The 24,780-nt window shown below is 37.7% G+C and overlaps 1 protein-coding gene across 2 annotated transcripts in view; it reads right to left on the reverse strand.

Moving 5' to 3' along the window:
* nbas (NBAS subunit of NRZ tethering complex) overlaps positions 1–24,780 on the reverse strand; it is a 189,604-nt gene that overhangs the window by 27,805 nt on the left and 137,019 nt on the right. For both annotated transcript variants that reach the window (XM_081379315.1, XM_081379314.1), the window contains exons 47-48: positions 19,643–19,732; positions 16,091–16,286 (exon numbers count right to left, since the gene is read on the reverse strand). In XM_081379315.1, the coding sequence (XP_081235441.1) occupies positions 16,091–16,286; positions 19,643–19,732 (286 nt within the window). The remainder of the gene's footprint in view (positions 1–16,090; positions 16,287–19,642; positions 19,733–24,780) is intronic.

A 24,780-nucleotide genomic window follows, 5' to 3' on the forward strand; every position in this document is an offset into this window, starting at 1 on the left:
CTGCCCTCAGGGAAGAGGTACAGAAGCATCATCAGCAGAACATCACGCTTCAGAGATAGTACCTATCCACAAGCCATACGTTATTTAAACATGGTCCGAAGCTAGAACATTGAATGCTTATATTAAATTAAGTTCATGAACTAGTTGGATGTTTTCCACCCCACCACTCACCCTTACTTACCCCAATCTTAACTCCTAATGCTTTATGAGTATTTGCCTTGTGCCTTTAGCACCAAACACTTATGGACTGGTTCATAACCCGCTGACACACTTAATGTGCAATATGTGTTGTTCATGTCTGTGTATTTGATGTTATTGGGGGGTATATGTGAGGTATATGTGTGGAATGTGTTGTTGTGTCAGTGTATTGTTGTTAATTAAGTTGTATATGTGAGCATACCAAGACAAATTCCTATCAACTGTAATGTTGAAATGGCTAAATAAATTTTGAACTTGAAGGCTATAAAAAGACTGAGGAGTAAAGCAGGACACCTGACACCCTACCAAGGGACACATTTTTGCATTAACAGCTTTGTATTGTAACCAAGTGTTGTTATTTTTATTATTTATTATTATTACCTGTGAGACTTTACTTACAACTACAAAAAAGAACAACCACAAACAAGGGACTGTTTTACGTAATTCCTGAAGAACTTCAATCTGCGGGCGGGAGAGTAATTTACGGTTTAGGCTAGATTTGACTGTCCTTACCCTACCTGAATAATCATAGGTTTAAAGGTGTAAGATAAAAAGACACACCAAGGAACATATTATACAATTATACTTGGCTTGTATATTTATGCACAAACGAAACGAAACGAACAGCAACTATTTCACTTGATGAAAGCAACAGTGAAATACGAGCTAGCTGTTAGCTTAATTCAAAAGGTTATGACAGACTACCTTAAAAAAATAAATAAAAAAAAAAGCTGCAGAGAAATGTGCATGGTGAACCAGGCACATGCTCGCGACAACCGTTGACTCAACCGGTTAGACCAAAAGGCTTAAGATGATATCTGGACTATCTGTTGGACTAGACAACAAGAAAAACCTGTTTCAAGTTCCATAAGCATTTAAATTTTGTCAATTATCAAAGTCCGTTACTCCAATGTTAAGACAGGCTTGTCTGTCTGAAAATCTGTGTGAATCTTTCAAGGTGACAAATTAAACTATTCATAGCTCCAGATGCTTAGATGATTAACTAACTTACATTTTCTACAAATACTACCATTCGAAAGTTTGGGGTCATTAAGAGACTGTATTTTTGAAACTTTTGCTCACCCAGGCGGCTTTTAATTGATCAAAAAATTCGGTCAAAAGAGAAATATAGGGAAATATTACAATTTAAAACGACTCTTTTCTATTTCAATGTTTTAAAATGTTATTTACTTCACTGAAGGCAAAGCTGAATTTTCAGCAGCCATTACTCCAGTATATTGAACCAATACTGATCCTGTAACATACAAAACAACGGCAACACATCTACCTGCATGTGTTAACCTGAAAGTGTTGTTGTAAAGGCATAGCAGGGACTGTATCCAATAATACAAAATCTCAAGATCTGTCTGTCTCTCACCTGATGGAAGAGAGAAAAAAAAAACTATCCACGTTCACTGTAACTATAATATGAACATGAATATCCATATCACACTGCGAGAACGCAAGCATTTGAAACGTCACTTTTACCCTTGTATGCTAAAGAGAAATGCTAGCTTCACTCCAGAGTATTCTTGACATGCTCCCACCTGGAAAACATGCATAATGGCATTTAATATTTCAACATTTGAATAATAAAAGCCATTTGTGTTGAGATTTCAGTCTCTTTCACATATTTAATTAATTATGCATACATATGGGAGGGGTTCATGAATATTCAGAGGAGAGGGGGTGAGAAGGTGTACCACTTGGGTGCACTAAAAGGTTGAGTGTTTCTGTAAAAAACTATTTGATTTTCAGCAAACCAACAGTCATTACGTCACCACCGAACACAGCAGGGTGACAATCGAAGAGTCTTTTATTGCCAGAACAACCTGGATCTTTAGTTAAAAAATAAAATAAAAAATGTTCTAACACTGTGTTGTTTCTATTTTTGTGCCATCAAGCCAGGTGAAACTCTCTTCCAGATAACTATTAATTATGGTTTGATTGGTTGTTATTGTTCCACGTCACAAATTCACTTTCAGTATGGACAGACAAATTGCTTTCAAACATCATGCCTGATTAGGACAGTGTCCAGATCCTGGTCCATGCAGACATGATGTCAGCACACATTTCTACACATTTATTTCAGAATATGTGCGCTAGTCTTGAAAGTAGACATTAGAAGATGGGGAGATAAACTATAAAATGCATAATGAACAACAATGAAATATTCCCAACATCATTACACCACCAACACCAGCCCAAAATCACTAAAACAAGACAGGACCAATCCATGAATTCTTGTTGCATACACTACACTCTGACTGCACCATCTGTATGTCAGAGCAGAAATTGAGATCTGTCAGAACAGGAAGAGTTTTCTGGACTCTGTCCATCTTTAGTGAGTGCCCAGCGTTGCCTGTGAAAGGAGCTGAACCTCTGCTGCTGCGGACCCGTGCATTCAGAGATGCTGTTATTGATGGCACTGTCGTAACGGCTGGTTGTTTTCCAGTTACCACAGAGCTGCCAATGTTTTTGTTTTTCACACCATTGTCTGTAAGCTCTAGAGACAGTTGTGAATGAAAATCCACAGAGATTAGCAGGTTCTGAGACACTCAAGCTACCCCAGGGAAAGAGGCGGAAATCAAATCTGGAAAACGATGCGAGACAGACTCAGACTAAAACACACCTCGAATTGGAGCATGTTAAATAACCTCCAACAATCTTTAGAAATTTACATTCACACATCTATCTACTGTCTGTCGATCGTCGATCTCCATATTTCGTCATTTTCCCCCCCATAAATCATTACTGTTGGTTTCCCTAGGTATTTGTTAATGTCTTTGGCTGCTCGTCTCCTGTTGGCAATTTCAATCATTGCATCTGATGGCCACTGTGGTCCTTTTACTGACTTTTTGTAAGGTATGAATCTTTCAGCTGTGTCCATTATGATTGATTTAACAAATTTGATGAGCGGACAAGTCTCTTAGTCTTAGCATTTGTTGTTAAATTATAACCATTGCCAATACGGTCTTAAAAAGCCTGTGCGAAGCACTTCATTTTTTATACCATGAGATTTTGTGCATTTTGGATGCACTTATTGCCTCAGTTGCTACTGTTCTAATGACGGATAAACACATCTGACCTTCGCTGCTCAAAAACCGAGATGGTCCTCACTGCAGAACACGAAATCCAGGGGGAGGAGTTGGATCCAGATCCAACTCCTCCCACCTTACATATACCTAAACCTACCCATCTCCACCCCGATCCCTAAACCCACCCCTAAACCTACCCATCTCCACCCCTTATATCTGGATCCAACTCCGCCCCCTGGATCTTGTGTACTGCAATGATGTGCTACTGCAAAAACCTCATAACATATAGTACCTTATATAACCTCGTAATTTATATATTTATATTTAACATAAAAAAACTGATTACCATGATTTGACAGAAGACGATTGTGAAAGAAAATGGAGAAACACCACTTGTTCTCTTTCTCAGCGTCTCTTTAGAACGCCTGCATTTCAGCTCAGTGAAGCAGATTATGGCAATTAAGCAGATATTAAAATAATTCAAATGCTCTTCAGGGAGGAATGTATCATTGCTTCATAGTTTCCTTTCAACAAATAATAAAAAAATACAGACAAGAGTGATTAGCAAAGCATTGATTTAACACAGAATATTGAAAAATTGTGTTTTCAGTTTTCACTTCAATTTCTGTAGGTTTCATCTTATGTCCAATTTAGGACTAATGCACGGTACGGCTCAGTGGAGTGAGAAACTATTCTGCAATGTTGTTAAAAACCATCCTCAAATGTTATTAAGAGCAGTCAAACAGTCATTCACGCACTGCTGGAACATATTGACGGAAACTCATTGTGCTCGCCCTCAAGGCAGCAAAGGTCATTGAGACAGTGGCAGTGTGTTAGAGAGGTGAAAAGTGCCTTGATCACACACCAAGAACAATAGATCCAATATAGAATCATTGCAGTGCTTTGAAATACTGTACACACATGCACAAATGCTCACACACACACTAATCATTTCCCAATGGTCTAGAGACAGATCAATGTTCTAAACTGCCCACTACGTTTTTCCATCAGTGAAAATGCTGTGAAATTTCTCAAAGTCTCAGAGTCAATGCTTGAGAGAAGAAGAGAGCCAAATTAAAAGCAAACACCTGTTTCTTCACATCCAGTGCACTGCGTTGCCATCCTCTTTCTTTCTTGTTTGCTTTTTTCCCTGTTTCTTGCCGAGTAGACAGATCAGACTCTTGACCCTTATTTGCTATGCACCAGTTAGCTAGGAAATTATACATTGGAAAGCCCAGAAGACTATATGAAAGGAAGAGAGAATAAGAGAGCTTGACCTAATCAGAAAACGAACGACCTCTTTTACATATGTTCTACATAAGACTGACTTAGAGAAATATTTAACAGCTGTTCACTTCTTCACCTTTCCTAGGCACACCTGTTTGTTTTTACACAGCTTTGTTTTTCCGCCTTTTAAGTGTCTTTTTTTATTTAGTCAATATTTTGACTACAATGGCATTCATTTTTCATAAATTTTGACATTCCAGACTTTTTTGGCTTGTTTTTTGGTATGGTTATCACTATGATAATCAAACAATTTTGGATGTAATCCCGCATTTAAACACGGTTGTCACTCCTGAAACCTGGCCGTGTGTTCAGAGCAGTAAAATAAAACTGTTTAAAATGTGAGTGGGTTATATACAGACAGCAAACAAAGAGCGCTCCCTTTATAATCACTGAACCTGTCAATCACTTCAGTTCAGCGCTTGCTCCCTGAGTTCTGCACTCTTGTGAAAACTCCCATTATAATCAATTAAGCTGGCTACACTGCACAATGAATCTCTTATATACGTCGTGTTGGCTGTAATGAAAGGATTCGCAAGCGTGAAGAACTCAGCCAATGAACTTGTGCTGAAAAATCTCTAGCGTTTTGAGTGCTATTGAGCAGATTCTGACTAACTTGAATGTCTCTGATTGGCCTTTGCACTCACACGCTCAACAAACATGTCAACAAAAAATTGGCTACAATACTAAACGCTGAAAAAACACATCATAAATGGAAACATTTGAGTTCAGAGAGGATATGCATGGGAGGAGAACTTGAAAAGAGCCACCTACTGTATATGTAGGTACCGGGTTGAAACAAAACTCAGTACTACCAGTACTGCAGAAGACATTTTCAGTATCGACTTGGCAATAAACTTGTGCAGACCCTGAGCTTTTACCATATCAAAATAATTAGTTAGCAATGCTAACCAGTTGACATTTTCTGCAAACATTTGAATTACAACACGAGACTAAACGTCATCATTAAAAAACTCCTCTCACGTGTCAAAACTCAATGCCTCTGAACATAGCACTTTCCACTAGTAACATTTATTGTTTTAGGGAGTGATAAACTCTTGATTCTCAGCTAGAGGAAAATACAAACCTTTTTTAAATAATTTTCCAGGACAACAAGATTTTCTAGGACATTTGACATTTTCTCTCATTTTCCATGTGTTTTCCAGGACTGGAAAATTGGTCACCAATTTACCAGGTGTAATGTATGGTGAACTCAAAACAAGGGAGAACATTCGCAGTAAGTTTATTAACAAAATAAACTTAACAAAACCAACACAGAAACCAGAAAACCAGGGAACAGAACGGAGCGCACCAAACAAACATCCATGAAAGGACAAGACTCGACAATGAACCCAAGAAACACTGGGGTATAAATACTAGAGAGGTAATAGGCAAACAAGACACACCTGGGAATGAAATAAAAACTAGAAGTCTACAAAAATGGCACACAGGACAGGAAACAGGAACAGGAACAAAATGCAAACTAAAAATCCAATAAACAAAACACATGAAACAAAAGGCCAGGGAATACGTAACACCAGGTTTTCCAGGACGCGATGGAACCCTATCCACATGTAAATTCAGATCAATAAATAAATGAGCACACAAAGACGGTTCAGTTTACCGGTGTTCAACTTTTTCAAATGTGCAATCTTCAACATACTACAGTGTTATTTTTTTCTTGTATAATAATATACTATAATATAATATGTGACCCTGCACCACAAAACCAGTCACATGGGTCCATTTTTTGAAATTGAGATTTAGACATAATCTGAAAGCTGAATAAATAAGATTTCCATTGATGTATGGTTTGTTAGGATAGGACTATATTTGGTCGAGATACAACTATTGAAAATCTGGAATCTGAGGGGGCAAAAAAAATCGAAACATTGAGACAATCTTTAAAGTTCTCCATTTATGTTCACGATTCGCTGCATTCACTCACAAAAATAAAAGTTTTATATATTTACGGTAGGAAATGTACACAATATCTTCATGGAACATGATCTTTACTTAACATCCTAATGATTTTTGGCATAAAAGAAAAATCTATAATTTTGACCCATATAATGTATTGTTGGCTATTGCCACAAATACACCCGTGCGACATGTGACTGGTTTTGTGATCCAGGGTCACATATAATATAATAATACACAATATAATATAATATAATATAATATAATATAAATTATAATATAATATAATATTCATTGTCAAGCTTAAAGCATGAAAGTGGCACTGCACTTTTTCTAAAGCACTGACATTTATGTGACAAAAAATGTCCGATATGTGTTCATGTGAGTAGTTAAGAGCCACAAGAGGACAATGTATCCTGTCATTGGACAAACTGCCCCAATGCTCTAACAAACCCAGTGCACATGCGCCAACAGCTGCACCACAGCTCCAACACGACTCCACACCTGTTCATATCCAGAGATGTTGAGTTTTGTTCATGTTTTTTTTTTTTTTTTTTTACGAAACACCACTTGACTCTGTTAAGCTGGGAGACCTCACTGCTGTTAGCATGATTGTATGTGATTAGCTGTTCAGGCAGTCCCTTACAAAGGCAGAATGTGCTCCTCTTAGCTTCAGAGAAAAAGAGAGAGAAAGAGATGAAGAACACAGGCAGAAGTACCTGGAGCATAATTAAATATTAAGTCGACTCTTTGATTTATGCAGAGCCAGAAGTCAGAGATTACCCTGTGCTCTCAATGTACAGCTGATCCAAATCCCAGCACTGGGGGACTGCGGGATGGGCAACACAGGAGTTTGATATTCTAATCCTGTCTTAAAAGAACAGACGTTCAGATGAAGGACTTTGCGGAGAGGAACAAGTACTCACAGTTACAGCATAGGAGAAAATGGAGATCTACCTTGATCAAAGGAGGTAGAAAACCAAATGATCTGTCTAGTCTTGTCTAGAGTCAGTGAGTGAAGTTGTAAACTCAGCTTAGACAGGGCCGATCATTTCTAAAATCTAGTACTTTTGCCTTGCTTTTTCACATGATGTAGTATTCAGTGAAGACAAGCTACTTTAAAACTGTAGCTCTCCAAACTAAAATCTACTTACAATTTAAAATACAGTGAGCATCCCTTTTGAAAACATTAGCTACAAGTGTACAAAAAAAGTGACTATTCCTAGAAGATAAGACGATTTTGACATATTTGGCACATAAATCAGGTTTTCCCAAACTATGATTTGTAATAGAACTGCAAGGGGTTCATGAGTTGATGAAAAGCTAATAATTAATGCAATCCTAAAAAATTTAAATACAATTAAAAAACTAAAATTTTCACACACACACAACCCCCCCCCACCCCCCCCCCTCTTTATTTTAATTGTTTAACTGCATGTCATGTGACCATTAACCAATATCAGATAATCGTTGAACATGTTTATGTGGTGTTAAATTATTGAAATATTAAATGGTGTACTTCCGGTAAATGTTGTAGATCAAAGAGGTTTGACTTTACAGATATATGTATATATGGATGGCAGAATTGTATGAAATAAGTAAATGCTACAGAGGGTCTAAAGTGCAAGGACTCAGACTCATTTAAATGAATAGTCTAAACAAACTAATTCACTCAAATGATTCAGTATTACACATGAATCTGTGGATCGCTGTTTTGTAACAAACTGATTCATAAGAGAGCTTGTTTGAGAAAGACGACGTTTGTCGCAGATGTGTTCACATTCATCGCTTTTCTGCTAATTTTCGCAGTCAAAAGTGGGTCATTTCAATTGGAATATGTGCGATCAGAAATTTTGAGGGTGACAAATTTGACACGATGACCAACAGAAAGCTCTAATTTCTCTAGTCTTTCTCAATGTGCTTGTTATGACGTCATAATTTGTATATTCATTTTGCATTGATTCTTCTTTCAAAAGACTAATAAAAATGATGATTTTCCATGATATGCATACTACCACCTTGAGATCATTATTGTTTAAATAACAAATTCAATTGAACAGCAGGATTTCAGAAATGGAGTTCAATGTCTCTATAAATGTTGGTGGAGTATCTTCCCCCCACTTGACTCTTGCCTCTCTCTTGCAGTCACATACAGTATGACCACATGCTAATGGAGCTCCAGGCCAAGGACGGAGGTCTTTGATGGATCACGGCTGTCTGTGTGTGATGAGGTGCACGTAAAACCCACTGTATCTTCTCAGCGCGGGCATAAATCTGCCGCAGGTAAAACCGTTTCCATATATAGCCCAGGTTCAGTGTGCTCTCGATTCCTGAGAACATTACGTCAAAGCTGACTCACCTTTAAGACATTGAACACCTGAATTCAAACCTCTGGAAACCTGACCTCATGCCTGCTTAATGTCATTTACAAAAGTAGGACGTGCTCCTGGATCAAAAGCCTTTGTTGGTCCTGGAACAACATTCTTATCAACCAACCAGTGCTCTATGATATTAAGAGTAAGGTAAGAGACTGCAACAGCATTGTTCCCAGTCCAACATGCCCTCAAACCTTGTGCACTTTTGGTGACGCAATGCTGCATAGACCGTTGGGAGAAAGACCACACTAGTACAGGCTTGGCAAAGGGTGGAATTGACAAATAGCATATCCTATGGTCCTGTGAACCAACTGGTTGACAGCAATGTTGTTGCAGGACCGACCTAATCACATTTTGCCTCTCCTGAAAGCTTCTTGTGTAACCTTTTTACACTCACTGCAATTTCTTCCATCACACTTCCCTTCAACACCCTCGTCTGAACCCTAACCCATCCACCTGATAGCACTTTCCCTTCTAGCAGTTTTGTTTCTGAGAAAAAAAAGACAGAAAAATTTAAATTCACTTTCACAATGCTATGGCTAAATTCAGAATTAAATACTAACATAATGCTCTTTGCCATAGCTTAATATGGCAGAAGTAGCACGCTAATATAAGCCCATGTTTTTTTCTTAGAAATACATCTGAAAAAAAAAACAAAGAACAAAACACACGGGTGTTTTATACTTGGGGTCTAGAATTTTGCATGTCAATAATACACCCACAACAATAAGTGGAGCTAAATATGTGTAAAACGAGTGTGTCAAGAAATATGGTGTGCCAGAGTGTAATGTTAGAAGATCGCGAGTGCAAAAAGAAAGAAAAGAAAAGCTTACCGTCTAACAGCCGCGTGACTGTCATGTTTGTGTGCCTCGCTGACGCGACCAAACTTCTTTTTAAAGCGTAAGACGGTACCTAATTTTACAATAATTTGGAAGGCTACATGGTTTTCACTATGAGATAGCCTAATTGTTATTGTTATATAATTCAGATGAGCTACAGGTTATTTTTAAGCTATGCCCAAAAATTTTTTTTTTTTTTTTTTAAATGTGAATGTACATTTGACCAGTCTTTACCATAGTTACAATACAAAAATTGAAATATGAAAAATATACAATATGAAAATTATTTTCAAATAAAGGTATTTTCTTTATAAAAGACAAGATTTGGTCTTTAAAAAGCCTTTTTCCAAAAGGTACATCTTGAAAAAGGGGGGTCATCTTATAATCAGGATCGTCTTATATTCGGAACAATACGGGATGAAGGTTCACTCGTATTACTATCAATGGGAGAAACTGCAGCGCGCAATATATCGCAATCAATCCTGCCTTCTAAATAACACAGCCAATCGCCAATTGGTTAAGTCATTGCGTCACTGCTGATGCCGAAAGAAGCTCCGGTTCCCATAGAAACAGTTAGTGTCTTGAGACACTCTTTGGACTACACATACACATTGGCTGGACAAACCTGAAATATACACTATTTAATGCTATTTGAGGATAAGAAACAATATTAATGGGAGTGTTCATGTTCGGTTTTATTGCTGATTTGAAATATGTCATTTCAATGTGAATTTAATACTTTGATACAATCTGTATTTAGTGGAGCAGCTAAGTGATTTAATCATTCAGTTTATGATACAAGCGTGAAAATTGGCATGAGAAGTCTCCATGGGTCACTTGACAAGAAAATTGTCCGAGCCACTTGAAATTTCAAGATTTTTCACTTTTCAAGATGGCTGACACCTTAGTGGAGCAGTTAAGTGATATAGTGGTTTATTTGGTGATACAAGTATGACAATTGGCATGAGCAGTCTCTGATAGTCACTAGACAATAAGCCACCCATAGCTACTTGAAATTTCAAAATGGCGGCCATTTTCAAGATGGCCACCACCTTAGTGGAGCAATTAGGCTCATGGCAATTTTCATGCTTGTATCACCAACTGAATGATTTCTTAAGCCTAATTGCTCCACTAAGGTGGTGGCCATCTTGAAAAATGGCCACCATCTTGAAATTTCAAGTAGCTGTTGGTGGCTTATTGTCAAGTGACCCACAGAGACTGCTCCTGCCAATTTTCATGCATGTATCACCAAATAAACCACTATATCACTTAACTGCTCCACTAAGGTGTCGGCCATCTTGAAAAATGGCCGCCATCTTGAAATGTCAAGTGGCTCAGACAATTTTCTTGTCAAGTGACCCATGGAGACTTCTCATGCCAATTTTCACGCTTGTATCATAAACTGAACGATTCTGCCAAACATAAGCACTTAGCCGCTCCACTAATTGTGAAAAGCGCTATATAAATAAACTTGAATTTGACGAGCTGTTGTTGATATTTCAGTATTTACCTATTCAAGTAGATAGTAGTTGGTATTGCATGCCCAAAATAGCTGCCCAGAGGCACTGCAAATATGGCTGATGAGTGAAAGTGACTTTGATACAATGTCATAAAAAAAAAAAAAAAATTGATTAGTTGAAACTAGAGGAATTTCAAGGAATTGGAACTGGAGAAACTCTCACTAAGACTGTGGGAAGTTAATGCAGCAAAAGTACAGCAAGTGAAACTTACTGACACTTGAAGCCTGTGAAGCGGGAGATGATGTAAGCGTGGCCCCGGGCTGTGCCGGGGAGGCGGGGCTAATGACAGAGGAGAGAGACACGTGTGAAAGACAAGAGTGCTTCTGACAGACCAAAGCTGACACACTGCCAGTGGGTCTGATGTCACATCACGCTGACATTTTTAAGACACATAAATGTGTGTGTGTTTGTGTGTGAGATATTTCTGTAGAGTCAAAAAATCTCACCACACTAAAATGGCACAGGATACAAACACATTTACATGAATAATTAATCCAAAGTGAAAATAACCACATAAAAAAAAAAAAGAATTGGATGAAAACAGATACATGTAAAAAAAATATATTATATTATAGAATTTAAAAGTTTGGGGTCTATTAATGAAAATAATCATTTGTATTCAGGATTCAAAGATTCCTGAAAAAAATATATATCATGGGTTCCACACAAAATATTACTTTTTTTTTTACATAATCATAATAATAATAATAATAATAATAATAATAATAATAATAGTAATAAGAAATGCTTCTTGAGCAGCAAATCAGCATATCAGAATGATTTCTGAAGGATCATGTGACACTGAAGACTAAGTAACGATGCTGAAAATTCAGCTTTGCCATCACAGGAATAAACTACATTTTAAAATATAGATTTTGTTTTTAATTGTAAAAATATTTCACAATATTACTGTTTTGACTATTTTTGATTTAATAAATACAGCCTTGGTGAGACATCTTTCACAAACATGACATAATAATAATATAAAATAAATAATTATAATATTAAAAAATAAACTCGGCAACCTCACAGACTAGTAACTGATTAGTAACTAATAAGAAGGCTTCAATGTGGTGCATTTAGCTCTTCCTCTGTAATCAACAAGCAGCCAAGTACACAGACACACACACACACCCTCTGGATAAAGAAATTAAAATGGCACTGCTAAGCATTCACTCCAGGGAAAATGAAGACCTTGTTTTAATGACCACATTAACCCTAGTCATTAAGTTGATCTGCGGTTAAACACACACAAACACATACACACACCCTTCTGTTTAACCTAAACACTGACAGCTTCTAAACATGACAAATGAGTCCAGTTAATCAAGTCAAAGGATCATGGCAACGATAACACCTCATGCCTGATCCCAAAAACACACACGCACACCAAAGCACTAACATTCATTTGCACTCATTACATCAATAACTGCTTCAGAAACCAAGTAAACAAGGGAATCTGGGACACGGAGAGCTGCCAAATAAAGATTCTCAATTCAGACTGACAAAGCTGCTGTCCTAAGCCAAACGAACAGTAAACGCTCACAGGGACCGTGACATTTTGTTGCCGTTAGGCTAAGACGGATGGCTAAAACGAAGACACAAATATCCACGGCCATAAGCCATCGGGATGAGGATCTGAACAAAAGGCATTGCGATGCAAATGGGGTAGAGATCGTTTTCAAAACGCAGGCAGAAATTGCCAGAGAAAGAGACAGATACTGCAGGTCATTTCAATCAAATTTCTTTTGGAAAATATTTTGTTGAGGTCAAATATATCAATAAGAGAATTTGCAAAATTACGCTAGTTTGGACAAGTTTTTCAAACAATGCATCATATAGCAGCTTATTAGACAACACAAATCACTAACAAGCACTTTCCAATGTTATAAGTTTCAATGAGTTTATGTATTAAGCATCATAAACTAACAACAAACAATTTTTTACAGGATCTAATAATTGGTTAATTGGTTAATGATAACACAATTGCTCATGAGGAACGGGCTGAGATTCCTCAGAAACGCTGCCAGAAGCTGGTGTCTGGTTACACATTTCGTTTGCAGCAGGTCATAATCGCAAAAAGAGTGTTTTACTAAGTAGGCTACGCTTGCCATGAAGGGGTTGAATAATATTGACACCGCAGAAGTCTTTAAAAGCTGCATTTTCAGTCTTTTGTTTGATTTGTTCACTGCAAACAGCTGAAAGTCTGTAAATGTTGTCCATAAACCTGCCTTGCAATGGAAGTTCAATAATTTCGATTACAACTGTATATGAAAAAATTATGCTTTAATGCGGCACTAACCCTAACCCCAAACAGTAGCAGCAGTTTTAAGGGAACCAAGTTCAAATTTCCATCTGGATCATGTTGCTTACTTTTTTTTGGCTTGCTAATATATTGGTCTAGCCTACAGCTATAAAAAAAAAAATTTGCTATAAAAAAAAAAAGTTTACATTTATAAATACAGAAAATCTATACCTGCATCTTTCCAAAGTTGAGTCTCGATCCAGCAGTTCACTGGAATAAACTCCAAAGATCCTATGTATAGGAGTGACCTGTTTTGAGTTTAGGTGGGGAGTTTGGGCAATTTGTGAAAAAGAGGGAAAAAGTGCTCATGAAAAAGTCCTCAACAAAGCAGCAACAAAACACACAGCTCTCCAGAATTTCCTTACAGCTACGATGATTTCGGTGTCATTTTAGAATCCCATCAGCAATTAAACCCGTTGAAGGCAAGTGAGAGAGTTATCAAATTCCACTGACAGTAAGTGAATGAGACAAAAAGTCCAACCACTCTCATTCTGTCTGTGATCAAAGTCATTTCCTTAATCAGACAACCGTGCAATAACCGCTTTCCATTGCTCACACATGCACATTCTCCCTCTTTCTATGAGCTTTGACGTCTCCTCTTTGTGAATCTGAAACGACGGCCCCAATTCGGCTTTGATAAAATTCAACAGTACTACCTCATACATCAGGGAGATAAACACCGCCGCAACACAGCAGAAGTAAACAACAACAGAGAAACATACAGCTCAGCAAAACACGCACCAGAACAAACAGATGCGAGACCTGAGACGCGGTGAAGTCATGGTTGCTATGGTGCTGGGCAGGATGGGCCGGCGTGCGAGTTAGGAGATGATTAGTTTGGGATACAGGGGGTAGAAGTGTTATATTAACAGACACACACGCGCACAATCTTGTGGGCATGAACGAGCACACTACAAAAACAGAGAGAAGCAAAAATACCCAGGTACCGACATAAATAAAGACACACGTACACCTGGGGCTTCCAGTTGATAACCAGACTCCGTGGCTCATGATATAAAGCAGCATCCGCTCCTCGGCAGGCAGACACGCGCCGGCAGCGCTCCGTGGCCTGATGCCCACCGCTCAGGGCGCACAGGCCCGGCTCAGCGCTCCCAATCAGGATTTAGGCATCTGAGTATGTGGCCTCCGTTCGAGGACTCCACGCCTCAGTGAAAAGGAGCCAATCCCCTTTCCTTCCCGCAATCTGTTCATTTTAATTACTCCTCCTCCTTCAGGGCATGACTTCTCATTACAACTCTCCTCATTTCCCTTCCCTTTTCAGATCACAATGAAGACACAAATGATTCATTTTGTTGAGTAAAACAAAGCTTTTGCCAACGCTGGAGACCCATTGAAGGGATACGGCCAAGCAATAGTGGAAGCCACAATTGAGGCAATTTTAAAGGGAAGTGAAGTGATTATCTGTGGAATTAAAGGTTAGGACTACATCCTAAACGTTCAACATGCTCTAAACTAGTCAAACCCGTAAACCACGACATGCCAGAAATGGCTCTTTTCAACCATAAGCTTGATATTGCTGTTGTTTACCATTGAATAAAGCTAATCAAGGGCTGATTGGAAACCGGAACTATAACGACAATCTTGAGGGGCTCTTTTGCTTTAAACCCCTGAAGACTGAAAGTTGCATTTAATTATTCTATTAAACAATTGGCAGAGTAATCCTCTTAAAGTGAAACCAAACATCTGATAGCGTCTGCTTATATAAATATTCATTTGCATGATTAAAAGTTTAGTGAAAGAATGGATTATGTGATTTGGTGGAAAATGGATTAACAGCATGTATTTTCGTGCTGTGGGTTGAGTGAGATGAGGTGACTTTTCCCTTTATGTCAGAAAACTAACTAAAAAAACTACTTTAATGAAAAAAAAAAGAATCTTTCATTAATACACTTCCATAAACCACCAATCATTTGTCTATCCATCCATCCATCCATCCATCCACCCATCCTTTTAGAGATTAATTAATTTCTTTTTTTACACAAATAAAGTCTCATTTCTTCTTTTAAACACTAAGGAAATCTGTTTTAGGAAAGCTCCCACTCTTGTAGGCGGATTAAAAATTGCATTAAAACCTATAATTCAATTATGTTCAGCTATATTTATCTGATCTCTTTGACTTTTGTAAAGCAAAAGTTTAGCCAGGAAAACCAGAAGGTCATTCTCCTGAGAAAACATTGGACAGAAGAGTTTCATAGTTCTTCTATATTTTCAACTCTTGAATTTGCTCAGCTGCTCTGGTACATACAGCCTGACACAAAACACCACATAAAATGGCAGAATGACATGCTCGCATCCCCAAAGCAACATGAGGTGAGGCCAAAGAGCATGGCTAAGCAGGCAATCAGTAATCCCAGGACCAAACACATCTCACTCCTTCCCACACACACTGCTAAATGCATGAGAATAGTCAAGCAATTCCTATAAGCACATGCTAACTCGCAAAGGGCTGCGCTGTAAAATGAGATTACATCCACAGTGCCTCACAGAGGAAATGAGCTAATACTGAGTCACAGATGTGGGAACGTAATAATATTTATGTGTGAAGTGTTAATCGTGTTTTGTGCCAGTGTGGGTATATGCATTTTTTCACCTTTCTGTTTGGCCAGCAGGCTTTCAGGACGGCTTGGCTCCTGAAGAACACCAGTAGGTGGATGTCTTGGTCGCTGAGGCTGAATGAATGTTCTAGGATCTGCAGGACCTCAATCCGGGGTCGGACGGGTTTAGCATCGTCGCCACAAAAAGGACGTAACCATGCCAGCATGTCCTCTGATGTCACCATATTCCCACTAAAATAAATTAACGTAAAATATTCTTAACACTACATAAAATCAGGAAAAAAATAATAATTATGTACACATGCAGTATATTACAGATCATGCATGCACTGAATTAAAAAGTCTAGGACAAGTAAGACTGAAAGAAATGAATATTTTAATTCAGAAAGGATGCATTAAATGGATAGTAAATCAAATAGATAGTAAACGTTTACATATCAAATAAATGCTGTTCTTTTGTACTTTCTAGTCATTGAAGAATCATGGAAAAATATGCATCATGGTTATCTTAAAAATATTAAGCAGCACAGCGGATTTTAACACTGATTTTAATAAGAAATGTTTATTGAACACCTAATAAAAAGCATAATGAAATGGTTTCTGATGCATCATGTGACCCTGAAGACTGGAGTTATGATTTTATTATTCTTTCACAATATTACTGTATTTAATAAACGCAGCCTTGGTAAACATAAGAGAATTTGCTTTAAAAACATGGATAGTGTATATTCAAATGTCAATGTAACAGTACATGTAAATATAATTAAATACAATTATACTACAAACTGGTTTTACAAGCCAAGCCAGAGTAATTACAAATTGTACAAAAGTACATTTGATTATTGACCTAGAAATAGTGCTCAAATATTGAATCATAAATATTTAAATCTTACATATATTTTTTTATTTTCATTTTATAATGTTACTTTGTTTCACATTTTTTAAAAACGCAAACAAAAATCTGACAGGAGGAGCCATGTTTGAACAATAAAAAGGTGATATCTGCACATGTGATCGTACATCAATTTAATTATGTTAATTAGGCTCATGAACTTTTCATTTGTCAAAATAATTCTTTACTGGGATCATCACTATTAATACGTGTAATTATTTAGCGAACATTGGTTTCTTGTATTATGTTATTACCGCTTCTACTTCATGTCATGCCAAACAATCCCATTTAAAGGGTTAGTTCATCCAAACCAAGGGGCAACATTCTAATCTGAAAAATGAAGCCTACCCGGAAGTGCGAAAAACTGCAATACATTGAAAATCCGCTAGAGGGAGGTCCCAAAAGGGAGCAAATCTCCATACACCCCATGTTAAAATGTCCGTTTTCACAGCATAAATTCATGTTTTTACAGGTTGGTTCCATGGACTTTTATTGTATTTTTCGATAGGTTCCGAGTGCCTGACAACTGTGAGGGGAGTGAATTTTTTTCTAACTCGTTAGTTTAGATCGTATTTAGATATAAAATGTATGACAAATAAGGGCGTGGTTAACTTTGATTGACAGCTTGATTGACAGCTGATAACGAGCATAGGCTGCGCCAAGGAGAATGACAACATAAGAAGCGCCATTTTTTTATTTACAGTTGAAATATAATACTACTGTTTTTGTATCATGAAATGTAGTTTTAAGAGTTTTTCAGGCGAGAATGTAGTTGTTTAAAGCTCAAATCTGTGGATTATTCATAAAGATTTATGAAAATTTTATCCAGGTTGTGAGATCCAGACGATCAGCGGACGCTCAACGCTCATGTACCCCGCCTGGAACAACCTTTCCTCGGCTAGTCGTTCTGACGTTTGCCGCTGACTCTGGCGTCTCTGTAGTGGTTAAACATGAGATATAATTCGTCTTGTCTATATCTAACGGGCGGTTTTTGGTCTCGTGAATCTATAATTTGTTCCCTGGCCAATCGTTTTGGCTGAGGGGAAGTTTCATAACTTTATAAGCTATTTAACTTTACCGTTGTATGGTTAGACTAGAGCGCTGACTTTGTATGTTTGACTGAATTGTTTGCTTTATTTGTATAGCTTCTTGTACCTTTTACTTATGATACTTTTATAATGGCTAATATTGATAAAACTGAAATTTAACAAAAAGAGACTGGGTTGAGTTTTGTAATTTTAAATTTTAATACAACGAAGATGGTCTGTAATGTTGATTACTGCAACATCTGTTGTTTAGTACAAATGCACATATTGCCTGGACCATATTAAAATGTTTAATATTTTTATATTATATAAATCGAAAAGAGGCAGGGTTGTGTTTTATATTTCGTTTTGTTATAAATAGGCAAACGTTATATGCAGTGAATATAATCAATACGCGTTGCCTGAACCACATTTGTGTGGCTATAATGTTTAAGATTTCTTCAAATTAAAACGAAAAGAGGCAGTGTGGTGTTTTATAACATATTTCGTTTTATTGTTGCCTAAAATATACATACAGAGATAACCGGAGTAGCAGAGCGAGCTGAGTGACGCAGAATAACCGGACTCGCGTACTCGGGAGTCATTCTCCTGAGTCGGACTTGGCAATTAAGTCCGAACTTTGCGTACTTGCTATCGAGAAACGCCTAATGTCGGCGCTTGGCTTCTTGTGACAAACACGCCGAGAAGCAAGAACAAGATCTGCTGTGTGTCATCCATTGTTGTTTGTGTTGCTTTCTTCACGTGAAAATGACATCGTTCCAGTCTCACACAAAGCCCGCCCTTTTACCCATATATGGATTGGCCAGAGGGTGGGCGGGGTTAGGATTTCCCGAGATTTTCCAAGATGGCGCCGCCCATACCCCCCATAAACGGCTTCAAACCCGTTCTTCAGAAAGTCTATGGGTGACGTCACAGACGCTTTGTCCATATTTTTTACAGTCTATGATCCAAACATGAAAATTATACATAATTCTAGGTGTATCCTAGGTGTATATGACTTTCTTCTTTCAGCCAAACACAATCGGAGTAATATAAAATAAATATCCTGGATCTATATCCAAATCCTCCGACATTTCTCTTTAAAAATTCTCGTTTTAGACTTCTAATTCGTGATCGGTGTTTTGCTTTGCTCTATCCTCTGCACTTCCGTGTTCGAACATCATGCGTCAGGTCAGAGGTCACTCTTCTGCCAGAACTAGACTCGCATATGCCCGTTTCCGGAAGCCAGTGGTTATAGCTTATAAAGTTATAAATATGGACATTTTTCAAACAAAAACGCATCGCTTTGCTTTAGAAGGCCTTTATTAAACCCCTGGAGCCGTAAGGATTATTTTTATGATGGATGGATGGATGCACTTTTTTTGGGCTTCAAAATCTATGGTTCCCCACAATAAAGCTTGGAAGAGCCAGGATATTTTTTAATATAACTCCCACTGTGTTTGGCTGAAAGAAGAAAGACAACACACCTAGGATTTTTTTTATATACACACACACACACATATATACACACACACACACACTAAAGAGTGTCCTTAAACAATCTTATACTTAAACTAGCATCTTATCCCTTCCTCTGAGGTCAAATGGACAACACTGTGTTACAATAAGAGTAAATGGGATAGGAACATTGCAAAAAAGGATACACCTACCCGCTTTGTACATTAGTGTGCACTGCTGCAACAATTCCTTCCAGTACCTTCAAGGGGTCTGCATAATCTTTCAAGGCGTCCTTGTCACCACTGAAACACAGACACACACACAGACACAGACACACAGCTTGAGTTTTGATTCAATGTCTTGAGGCTTTTAAGTGGCTCTATGGCTGCAAATGTTGTGTGTATGTGTGTGTGTGTGCATCGAGGAAGGGATTTTCACAGTGAGCAATCTTAATGCTCTTCTGCTGATGTTCTGGCTGCAGGGCTCCTCCCTTCTCTTCTGGCCTTGTCTGTCTCCCTCCATTAAAGGTGTTTGTGTTATGCTTTCACGCATGAGGCTGCACCACCTAATTATGTTTCTATTAATAATTGCTTTGTATTTTTATGCCAACATTCTCTTATTTCATTCCTACTGCTGCAGAAAACACTTTGTCAGTCTGGCATTAAATAATCTTTGGCCTCTAGAGAGCGTCCTTCAGAGGTGTCCTCTTCTCCATGATGTCAACAAAAGCTCAGTTTTGCGGTTTCCTGTTAGACCTTACCATATCTCTTTGGTTAAGAGATATCAAAAGTCAATAAAACATGAGCGATGTTTCGGCGGGGATGACAATTTTCATCATGTTGCTTTCAAAACATTCATGTTTCAACATCCTCTGTATAATATCTATTATTTACTTCAGCTGTATTCCCACAACTGTTTTAAATCTCACTCAGTGGATGTGCTGTATAAAACAATAAGTGATTTATTTTCTTCAGACTTTAATCAGCAGAACGCTAGTCGGGACACATTCTTCAGCTCTGCCCTCGCTGTAATCTGCACAGTAGCATCATTAAAATGTTCATGTAATGTTAAATTCAAAGAATTGCTCTGACATCCCTCTGGTACTCTGGTTATAAGAAGTTTAAAGGGTTTATTTTTAATTCCCACATGAATTAATTCTCTTTTAATTGTCTAAAATATTACATTCTGATTGTAATACTAATATAATAATCATACAAAGATTACAAAGTTGTCAATGACTTTTCTATGACAATAAAATATTCCAAGGTTTGGGGTCAGTAAGATTTTTTCTTAAAAAAAATGTATAGTCTTTTGAACAATTTAATACACCCTTGCTGATAATTAATCCATTTCAAATAAATTTTAATTTCTATTCTATTCTATCCTGAAAAAATGTATCTCGGTTTCCACAAATATATTATGCTGAACAACTCTTTTCAACATTTATAATAATAATAAACATTTTCTGAGCACCAAATCATCATATTAGAATGATTTCTGAAAGATCATGTGACATTGAAGACTAGACTAATGGCATCTGAAAATTCAGCTTGACCATCACAAACTGCATTTGAAAATATTAAGAAAACTGTAATGTAACATTTTAATAATATTTCATAACATTACTTTTTTTGACTGCATTTTTGATCAAATAAATGCAGCCATAGTGAGCATAAAATACTTAATTAAAAAATATTAAAAAAATCTTACCATGCCCAAACTTTTGAACTCTTGTGTATACAAGCCACTTAATCTTGAAACAGATTTAAACATTAATAAACCAGATAACAACCGCAAGCCAAGATTTAGAAGAAGCATTTAAATATTTCAGCATCCCTTCAGTATTTCAGAATTTTAGCATCATCAATTTTATGATGCAAGGAGCAAAATCTTAAAACCTTGCTTTAAACTTCACTGCACCACTGAACGCGACTACACAGTCAATACACCGGTGTCCTTCAATGGGGGAACACTGTGATGCTAAAGGATTATTTATACATGAAACGTAACCGTAATCTTTCACTCCGCAGATATAAGCATCAATCATGAGCAGCTTGGTGGACCACAGATTCACACATCCTTTCAAAGATAATTTCCATGTCGTTAAAACAGGGCACAAAAAAGCCGAGTTCGATGAAATAAACTTTACAAAATAGTTTGACAATTCCCTGCACCCAAATCATTTCATTGTTAACGATTCATTTGCCCACCTCTACAAACCAGTAATTAGCAGCAGAAGACAGGAACACGCTTTCGTTTTAAGCAATTACCTAGAATATGAATCACTCCAGGAGAGAAGAGGGGGAGGCTGCATCTGAATAAAAGCAACTGTAATCAATCTTAATTTTTCTGACCATCATTTTCTCTGATTCAAGGGACCTTCACTAATCCTGCTTGATTACAGATTGAGCTGAAACGTCTGATCAACACAGACTCTCAAAGCAGAATGACTAATAAGGAGGTGCAGAATGATGATTCCAACTCTCTGATGGTCTTAGAGATTAAAAAAAAAAAAAACTTTCAAAAGTATTTGGAATTGTAAAGGTCTATTCACAGCACATGCAAAAATGAAAACAAGAAACAAATCACTAAAAATCACTGTGTTGATAAAATTCTGTTTGATTCTGATAAGATTTTTTTTATGGCATATCTGACAATCAGGCACGTGCACAGGTAAGGCTCAACCTGCCCTTTTTGCCCTTACACTCCGAAGTGCTCTTTTTTATTTTGGTGGTCGTGATGTTTTTTTTTTTTTTTTTTTTTTTTATAAATCAATGCTATTGGTCAGCCTTTACGTCTATCTTTCTGTTTTACAAATATTTAGCCAATGAAAGTTCTTAAAAAGAGCTTGTGTAAATCTTGTTCAATCCTCAAACTGTCAGTAAGCGTGATAACTCCGCCCCTCTATCTGATAACTCCACCCCTCTATCTGATAACCCCACCCCTCTATCTGATAACTCCGCCCTCTATCTGACAACTCCACCCCCTCTATCTGATAACTCCACCCCCTCTATCTGATAACTCCACCCCTCTATCTGATAATTCCGCCCTCTATCTGACAACTCCACCCCCTCTATCTGACAACTCCACCCCCTCTATCTGATAACTCCACCCCCTCTATCTGATAACTCCACCCCTCTATCTGACAACTCCATCCCCTCTATCTGATAACTCCACCCCCTCTATTTGATAACTCCACCCCCTCTATCTGATAATTCCACCCTCTATCTGACAACTCCACCCCCTCTATCTGATAACTCCACCCCCTCTATCTGATAACTCCACCCCTCTATCTGATAACTCCGCCCCCTCTATCTTGACTGGATGAACTGAAGCTCTGCAGCAGCCGCACAGCAGACAGCAGCTGATTCTGAACGTTTTGCAAGGGTAAACAAAGGTCTTGTTGTTTGAATAGGCCTAAGTACTAAACACTATGTCTATAAATGCTCATATTTTATTTATTTGATGTCTGACTGAGACATGTTGGACCTGAGAGAGAGGTCTAGCATTTGCCATCTAGTCATAGCCAATACATTGCCAACACTAAAATAGCCTGTGCATACAGTAACATTTCATCTTTTATAAAATGAGATTTTGGCCAAATGTATTTTACAACAGGAAAATGTGAGCGCCCATATAGCTACAAGAAGTAACTTGTTGATGAAAATGTAATGTGATGCCGCCGGCTGCGTTTTAATGACGGACAAAATGCACATTTGCACACATTGGCTGGTCAAAAACCCCGTAACTGCATTTGAGTTTGACTTTTGTAAAATGTTAACAATATATTGATACAATAAGTAATATAACAACATAGCCTATAATTTGTTTTTACCATAGGAAAATCATAAGCATGGGTGTGCCCCCGCGCTGTTTCGCACACTTAATTTATTAACATTTAATCATGTTATGGTAATACTATTAAATTATGGTTAAATTCGCTATCTAGCAATTTTTTTTTTATCTATAGTATTCTATACTCTCCGCTTGTCTGCTTATAAATGTAGTAAAAAGTTTTTTTTTTTGGGGGGGGGGGGGCTTTAGGGAGCTAAAGAAGCCCTGACACCCTGTATATCTATATTATTATTATGGTTGCTATTAATAGTAAATAAATCTAAAGCTTTTGAGACAATTATTTTGTGTTATTGACTTTGTTATGAAGATGTGACCATTTCTTCCTTTTATGTAGGCTTACTAAATAATCTTAATATAAAAAAACAGTGTTAAATGGCTAGATAATCTGTTTTTAAAAGATTCACTTTAAGTGAGCTTTAGATTATGCTTTAGATTATGCAAAAGTAATGTAAATCAACAAGCATGATAGGTTGGGGTGATTTGTTATATAAATTTACACACACACACACAAAATCAGTTCTCGTAACCAATGTGTGGGATGCAGGAGAAACGGACAGGAATAAAGATCTGAGCGATTTTAATAAGGGAAAATTTCTTATGGCAAGCCGACTGGGTCAGAGAAGGCTTGCTCCGGGTTAGCAGCAATGAGAATTCATTAACAGTGGTCCGAGGAGGGACAAACCACAAACCATTGACAAGGTGTTGGGCGCCCAAGGCTCAGCGATGCACGAGGGGCAGCAAAGGCTATCCCGTCTGGTCCGAGCCAACAGTGTGGCACAAGTCACACAACATTTTAATAACAGTTATGGGAGGAATGTGTAAACACACAGTGCATCGGGACTGGACCTTGGAGCAGAGGAAGAAGGTCACCTGGTCCCATTAGTCCCATTTTCTTTTACATCACGAGGACAGCCGTGTACGTGTGCGCCATTTACCTCGGGAAGTGATGACAACAGGATCGACAAGCCAATTGACACGTGCCACCCACCTAAATATTGTTGCAGACCAGGTACACCCCTTCATGCCTGGTGGAAGTGGCCTATTTCAGCAGGATAATGCACCCTGCCACACTGCACACATTGTTCAGGAATGGTTTGAGGAACATGATGAAGATATCAAGGTGTTACCCTCGCTTCCAAATTCCCCAAATCTTAATTCAATTGAGCATTTGTGGGATGTGCTGGACCAACAAGTTCCACGGCACCATGCAGAGGACCAACATCATATTAGTCAGGTGGTCATAATGTTTTGGCTTATCAGTTTACATTTTGGTCATCCACCCATTCACCAATATGGTACTGATTCATCATGTATCCCTGATGAAAGTTTTTTCTTTTTCACAACATGTTCTAAACAGGAATCCTTTGAAAAGTTTTTGGCTGTATGTCTGCAAGATTCAATACCTGAAACTTGCTGAATAGGATAATCTACCACCAAGGCAAATAATTAAATCACAGTAACAGTCTTTCCAGACTTTTTGGGATCTTAAATGTTG

Source organism: Scardinius erythrophthalmus (genome assembly GCF_964197995.2).
Source record: "Scardinius erythrophthalmus genome assembly, chromosome: 11".
In the NCBI taxonomy this organism is placed as follows: domain Eukaryota; kingdom Metazoa; phylum Chordata; class Actinopteri; order Cypriniformes; family Leuciscidae; genus Scardinius; species Scardinius erythrophthalmus.